The 7,935-nt window shown below is 33.2% G+C and overlaps 2 protein-coding genes across 2 annotated transcripts; one reads left to right on the forward strand and one right to left on the reverse strand.

Moving 5' to 3' along the window:
- Positions 1-1,192: 1,192 nt before the first annotated feature.
- On the forward strand, positions 1,193-3,901 carry LOC107190855 (regulation of nuclear pre-mRNA domain-containing protein 1B). Its single transcript, XM_015579741.1, has 5 exons — positions 1,193-1,448; positions 2,112-2,416; positions 2,496-2,630; positions 3,105-3,380; positions 3,489-3,901. Exons 1-5 carry the CDS (start codon positions 1,298-1,300, stop codon positions 3,636-3,638), a joined length of 1,017 nt encoding a protein of 338 aa, XP_015435227.1. The 5' UTR covers positions 1,193-1,297; the 3' UTR covers positions 3,639-3,901.
- A 1,609-nt stretch (positions 3,902-5,510) lies between these two features.
- Positions 5,511-6,481, reverse strand: LOC107190860 (nuclear envelope phosphatase-regulatory subunit 1). Its single transcript, XM_015579746.1, has 4 exons — positions 6,340-6,481; positions 6,126-6,197; positions 5,795-5,929; positions 5,511-5,732 (listed from the first exon to the last, which is right to left on the reverse strand). The coding sequence occupies exons 1-4, from the start codon at positions 6,371-6,373 to the stop codon at positions 5,575-5,577; spliced, it is 399 nt and encodes a 132-aa protein (XP_015435232.1). The 5' UTR covers positions 6,374-6,481; the 3' UTR covers positions 5,511-5,574.
- Between the last annotated feature and the right edge of the window lie 1,454 nt (positions 6,482-7,935).

Consider the following 7,935-nt stretch of genomic DNA (forward strand, 5'->3'; position numbering starts at 1 on the left):
CCCTTTTCACCCCTCAAGGCAACTATGATCGCGCACTGATCCCTGGAAATCAATGCTGCGCTCTATTCGCCAAAATGCAGTAACCTGAATGCGCAGTTCTCTACTGAATTTTGTGCAGCCGATATAGAAGATTCGTAATAATTTTACTCTCTCACGGTTGTTTCTCTTTAATGCATGAACACTGGTAGATTCCCTATTTCAAAAACTCGTTTAATATTTCCTACAAGTTCTATATATAATACATTTTCTTTATTCAAACATACTTCCATCTTTCATACACATATTTAACAATAAAATCATGTTGTTCTAGTGTATGTGTGTCAATGTATAAAGTATATTGTATTCGTATGATATGAGATATATAGGGTGACCATTCCACCCGCATTCTAGCTCTGCGTCTTTCATAGGTACGCGTTTTTTTTATTATATTTGTTTCATTAAGTGTAATTTTTTATTTTTTTCTGTAAAATTATCTCTCCCCCTTCCTATCGGGCTTAATGTCCGAATTGGGCGGCGCTGGCATGTATAGCCTATAGACATATATAGACGAAGCATAAGCTATCATTTTGGGCGAGGGCACCGTAGGATTGGAGGGGAAAAGACAGCGATCGTTAGATATACGTCGGTTAGCTTCAAATGCATTCGACTCGTTATTAATGGCTGGTAGGCTGTGTGCTGTACTATTATTTAATGCTTTATACTATTTATTAATTTTGTTAAATACATATATCTATACAAACTACATGACATACGGAATTTTTAACGTATAATAAGTATATTCTTTTCATCTCTCATAGCATACAGGTATGTAACGTGATTGTATACCCGAATAGCACCGAAAAGGAACGAAGTTACCCGATTTATAACTAACCACCCCCTTACTGCGAATCTTACTCCCCCGCTCAGTTCATGCTCCGTCTATATATACCTATGAGAAGGATAAGAAGCGACTATGAATCCCGCCCCGTGATTAGGAACGAACGTGATCGAATCACTCGTGATTCACAAGTAGCAGTTCACGCCATCTCCAGATGGTATCCATCACTAAGTACGAGTATACTGGAGTATACTAAACCTGTACAATTTAGTCAAATTTAGTTGGTAAACCAATCCGTTGGAGGGTACTGTTCGCGTTAACAAAATAATGCACCGAGTGTCCAGACCCTAGTGACTGCTGTGTGCTGCTGTGAGTTGTGCACTTGTGCGGCTCGTCTCGTGAGTCGGGGTACGGTAGTTCAGGCAAGTTCAGGTAGTTTTTGTATATCCGTTGTTGACGAAGTTACGTTGGGATCTAGAAATGACAGGGTTTACAGAAAGTGCACTTGTGAAAAGATTAATGGACTTAAATCCCTCCCAACAAAGTATTCAAACTCTTTCTCTTTGGTTGATTCATCACAGAAAACATCATCCGACCATCGTGAAAGTCTGGTTCAAAGAGATGTGTAAAGGTACGTGAGGATTATCGTAAGTACATTTGTACTTACGAGTTTTATGTTTAAAATTGCGTATTTCGAATATTACTCAATCATAATATCATCTCGATATGCATTCCAAATGAAATAAATTCCAACTAGTGTTCGTCAAAATTTCTAGGTTAGTTTGTAAGCTTACTCCTTTGCTACGTAATTGTAGACATATTTTTCACATTCGAATGTCAATTGCAAAATTACATTTATATTGTCAAAAGTAACTTCCTACAGTCAGAATATACTGTGTTTTATATCAGATGATAATTTTAAATCTACGGCCAATTCAGTAGAATGTTCTTACATACAATTGTAACAAATATTCGTTTATGTTAATAATCATAGTGATATTCAGTGATAACGTAAAATATTTTGCTGCTTTTTTATACTGAGTTTCTTCTTACCACAAGAGTAACATTTTTTGCAATTTAATATAATTTACCAAATTCAAACAAGTTCATTATTGAATATTTGTACTATAAATTATTATAAATTGAATTTCAGCATAAAGAAACTGAAAATCAGTTTACCTTAGAACTTTTTAAAATATGATAGTTAAGGTACATTCTATTTCATTATATTATAAATTATCTTTATCTTTAAGTTGAGATTTTCTTAAATATTATGATCATCAATATTTTCCAGTGAAGGATAATCGCAAGTTAATGTTCATGTATCTGGCAAATGATGTTATTCAAAACAGTAAAAAAAAAGGACCAGAATTTGGGAAAGAATTTGAGACTGTTTTACCAAAAGCTTTTGAACATATGAAAAGCTTTGATGAAAAGACTAGGGAAAGGTTAAACAGATTGCTTCAAATTTGGGAAGAAAGAGGAGTTTATGATAAGGCACAAATAGCAGAATTTAAAGCTTCATTCGTAGATACAGCAAAAGATCCAGGAACACCACCACCAAAAAAGAAGCTTAAAAATGACATAGAGAAAGTGAAGGTAATGTAGAATGATTGATTAAACATTATATTATAGCTAGTATTTTTAGTCATAATTAAATATTTATTGCATTTTACAGAAAGACAAAAAGGAGAGAAAGAAATCAGAGACTGAAGTTGAAGTAGATGGAACCAAAGAGCTGCACGTTACATTAAGTCCACGTACTCCTGCTGGAGATCCACCGGAAACGGAGGAACTCATCAAGGCCTTAATGGTTAATACCATTTATAAAAAGAATAAACATTCGGAATATGTATCGTTAGCAATAAACTATCTTATATATAGAAAAATATATGTTGAATCCATAAGGCATATTGGCAAGAACATTTACAGTTTGATATATCCACCCCCAATTGTGATTTTATACTATTTATGAGTATTAATTTTATTAGTAATCCACTGCAAATGTATTTTTTTTACTTTTATTTAACAATTTTATACTATCTCTTATTTTAGTAGCAAGACTGTTATGTTAATTTTATTTTAAAGTAATAAAATAAGTAGTTGTTAATTTATTATTTTATAAATAATAATTATTTTTACTTAACTTAATTAATTCTCTGGTGAAGTTAAATATGCTTTACTCTTGTACAAATTTTACATAAATGGGTCATATGAAAAGTATAAATATGTGCCTGGAACCTAGAACACTTGAAGGCAGTTACTAAAATAGCCTTCTCCATTTCAGGATTTGGAAAACACAGCATCTTCAGATGCAGGTGTTAGAGAACGCATTGCATCTTTGCCACCAGAAGTTTCTGAAGTATCGCTTCTTGCAAATTTAGCTGACAGAGCAGCTGCAGATCAATTAAGTGTTGCTGTAAACGAAGCTGCAGCATTATTAGCAGATTACAATGGACGTTTGCAAGCAGAAATGGAAGATAGAAGGAGATTACTGACTATGCTTAGAGATTATACTTTAGCACAAAGACAATTACTTCAACAAGCACAAACAACTTTAGAAGTATGATTATGATTTTAACTAAACTATAATATCTCACCACATGCTGGCAAGAAATATAAAAGTATCATTTGAACCTTACACACTAATTCGTTACATGTTATGTTACAGGATTATAAAGAAAAACTGAAGAAGGTATGTGCAGTTCGAACAGAAGTGAAGTCACACATCTCTAATCTTCCTGACTTGACACAATTACCTGATGTTACGGGTGGTTTGGCACCTCTTCCTTCCGCTGGTGATTTATTTTCTATGCACTAGCACGTGAGTTTGAAGTGCACGATCATTAAATTATCATTATGTTCCATGCATAGACAAATACAACCATGCTATGTTAGCTTGGTTTTTGTGATGAAATTTATCTTATATAATGACTTTCTACCTTTCAATATTTAATATATTAAATATTGATAACACTTCTCGTATCTAATTACACAGCATGAAACAGAGAAGTACTGATAAATAAACATATTGTGAAATCAATTCACAGAATAGGTACTGTACTAATAGAAATGAATAAATGAGCCAAGCAATTATGTAATATTTGGAAATTGATAAACCATAATGCCAGTAACTCTTACAGATGTATTTTACTTAAAGACTATTCAGCTCAATATTTTTAGTTTCTTATTATGAAGCTGATAAAGTGAATGTATATTCATTTTTATAAGTGAACATTTAAAAAGGTAACATATTGAATAAATTTGGGTACAATTTAATTTTGTACAAATAAACACATCTATTTAATGGATTAAATAATTTCTAAATATATTATTCACATTGAAACTATTATAAACTGCAGGCATGTAATAAATCTTAATATACAGGCTATTCTTTCAAATATGAAGGGATATAGATCGACATATTTGTGAAAAGAGTTGCTATTTGAAACACTGAAACATTTATGGTATAAAAACTTACAAAAATAAAAGGGATATATATATACATATACAGGATAATGGAACGTACTGTGCACAGTAAAAGTATGTGTGCAGTTAGAAATACCTACATACGAAAAATTGCCGAATTATTGCTGACCAGCAATATTTAGAATATTGCCTTTACAATATTTGGTAATTATCCCTTCTGTATATACATATACATATATATCCGTAGATAATATAACTTTGGGACTGAGAAATACATGATAAAATATAACGCTGCAGTTGATTTTAAATAAATACTGGTCTGCATAAGTAAATGATATTGTATATGTAATATTGTACGAAATAAATCGCGTGATTGTGCGATGCGGAAATTGTAATAATATGCAAAATATTAATACGAATAAATGTTTTGATCGTTATAATTTGTATTTTTTATTTAAAAGTACGCTTATTCTTTCTTTTACGTATCTTATAAATAGAACGACAAAGTTGTATGAAGGTAAAAAATTGATAATGAAATACGTTCAGTAATAACATATTTTACCTAAAATTTGTTATAATAAATTTTATTTACTGAAATATATTAATAAATTTCTTTTATATTTATGTAATTAATACATTATTATTGTTTATATAAGTATAGTATTGGTACCATTAATACAGCAATTCATAATTACATTTTTTAACAAACAACTTAAAATAATCAAATGATAATATAGAGAAATTCCAAATTCTGTTATCTCTTGGCAAGTATGTTTGGCAAGAGTTGTATTGTATGTCTATTTAATTGAAGGTTAACTAACATTTGTCACAACATTCTGTATACATTTGTAGATTTTGTATCACAATATATACAAAAAATTATGTTTACAAACACTTTCACAATTGAAAATTATACAATTTAGGACGTTACAATATCACTGTACATATAATGTAATATATAGTAAATCGCCAGTCATTTAGTTATTGCTTTAAAAATTTGTATGACTCTATTTACTGATATTGCTTTATAAATGAATATTTTTAAATTACTTGGTACATTCATCTATATCATTTAGTTTTAAAGAGTGTTCAAAATGAAGGCATATAAAATGTATATACTATAAAAATTAACTAATCTTGAAGTCTTCTTTTTTACTTTTATTATAACAAGGTAACATTCAAGTGCAAAACATAACAAACCAAAATTTTGAGTCCTATCTCAGTATCAAAATTGCTTCTTTATAAACATATTCTTTATGGGCACTCTGTACAATAATTCAGGTATAAATGAACACTTTAGGAATTAATGTAAATTTACACATTCATCTTTAAGTTTCATGTGGATGTGGTGGTCTTGTAGGTTTAAGAATGAGTTTTCCAGTATCATCACAACTCATATTAAAATCACCAAGAACACTTCTAGCTCTCTGTGTTATAATACTTGGTGCTATTACACGTCTGTGAACTCCCATCATGAATAATATCACTGGAACAAATTAATTTTCATTTATGTCTGTATTAATATTAATTTATTTTAATGACACTTACCTAGGATAACACTGGCAATTGCAAAAAATGGATGATTACATAGACTTTGTGTAAATGATACAGCAGATGTATTAGGATCTGTCAGCCAATGCCATGCACCAACAGCAGTGCAAACAGAAATAAAACCCAGAAGCACTATAAATAATGTAATATTAAACACATAATAATTACACAAAAATACTAAATTATCTTATGTAGTGTTTCTACAAACTTGCATATAAAAGCAATGGATGTATAGCAGATATAATAAATTTGTTTCTTGTTGTGTTGAAGACTTGTTCAGAATAAATAGTGTTTAAACTAACATGAATAGAGAAATAGAAAAACGTACTTCTCCATCGCAGAGTAGCCGGTTGCAAGCTCGCAATTACTTCAGTCAGACGTCTTTCAAATGCTTTCAAATCTGAAAATAGTTATAAAACAATAAAAATAACCTCAATGATGTTCACTCATTGCCGCATACATCATTACTTCTTGACTTCACGGTTTTTTACTACATATTATAAGTTGATATGATATTAACATCGATGAGTTCTTATTTTTACCTTCACAAACTGTCTGATCTAAAGACATTTTCATTTATTTCACACATTTGTGTGATTGAAATTCGTTAGAAAACAAACATTCAGACTGCATACAAAACGCATCATTCATGCCATTCAATGCCACTTGATACTGTACCACTCACTGCGGTGACCAGACCACGGATTACTATGGATCTGGCACTCTTAAGAAAAAGGGTGATTAGAATTAAACTTCAGCTCCATATCACCTGCGGCGCTTTGTGACAGAAACGCAGAAACGCTCATCAACGCTCATCAACGCTCATGGTCTAGTAGCTGCAGTAGCTGTACATATCTATGGTTACAACACGGGTTTAGTAGATACTAGAGATACCGTGCAAAATCACTAACGGTGATTATCATAGTGATTCCGAATCACGATCACGGTCGTGATTTAACTTCATTCACGACCGTGATTGCGATTTTTTTATCTTGAGTGAATTTGCTCACTGAGATCGTAAGTCCTTGACGATATAACCACCGACGAGGTATAGAATACACTTATCATCCAATGCATTTTTTTGTCCCAGGTTCATAGGGCTACGTAACCCTGTTACAATTTTAGTGTTAATACCCGACGTTACCGATAAAGCATGAATTCTGAGTATTATTAGCACAAATGAAGTGTTATATATTTCATTCATATTGCGTGTATCTATGTATATGATTCGACGGGAATGAAAATATTCGATGTTTCAGTTTAAGGTTAAGGGATAAATATGACAGTCATGAAACATGAAACGGAAAAGTATATATTTTTTCACTTAACTACAAGACAATTTATTCTAAATGCATCGTTAATGGACATTTTATTAATGTTACTTTTTACATGCTCTTGTTTTATTCGTTTTTATATCTTGCCTTACATTTGTATATTTGTAACAGATAAATTCAGAATAGATGTAGTTTCATAAATAGTTTATCAAATCTACCTTTTGGCCGGCGGCTTACAATTTCCCTTGCGGGAATGCCCTACCGTAATGAGCCATCTCGTGGCCGCGAGATTCCGAGAATTGGGTGACGTCACGGCGTGCGAGCGAGAGTGGTAGAGCGAGCCGCAGTATCGGTGCTCTCAGTCGGTGCCGGAGATGGCCGGAGCGGTCGAACAAGAGAGAGCGAGCCGCAGTATCGGTGCTCTCCGTCGGTGTTGACGCGTGCCGAGGAATTTCGGTGGTCTATGGGGGAAGGTGTGCGAACGAGAGAGTACGGTAGAGGGTGCCGCGGTATCGGTGCCCTCCGTCGGTCCAACGCGCTAGTGACGTAGCTTCACACAGTTTATTGACCTAGCCGTGTACGCAGTGTACCATTTTTTTTTTTTTTTTTTTTTTTTTTTTTTTTTTTTTTTTTTTTGTTTTTTTTTACGTGAGGGAATGCATTTACGCACACCCCCGCCATCCTCCAATGTAGGAGGATTGGGCGGGGGTAGTGTGGGACTCACCCCCAATAGGGCAAAGCCCAGGGGGAATACCCACTAAACCCTCACGGTGGCCGGGCTCGGTGCTATGCGCGGAGGCACCGGGATCTCTTGCGAACACAACCGGTACCTCCCCAGCGCCAGCTCCGCCAGTTGACGGCGGA

Source organism: Dufourea novaeangliae, unplaced genomic scaffold (assembly GCF_001272555.1).
Source record: "Dufourea novaeangliae isolate 0120121106 unplaced genomic scaffold, ASM127255v1 scaffold205, whole genome shotgun sequence".
In the NCBI taxonomy this organism is placed as follows: domain Eukaryota; kingdom Metazoa; phylum Arthropoda; class Insecta; order Hymenoptera; family Halictidae; genus Dufourea; species Dufourea novaeangliae.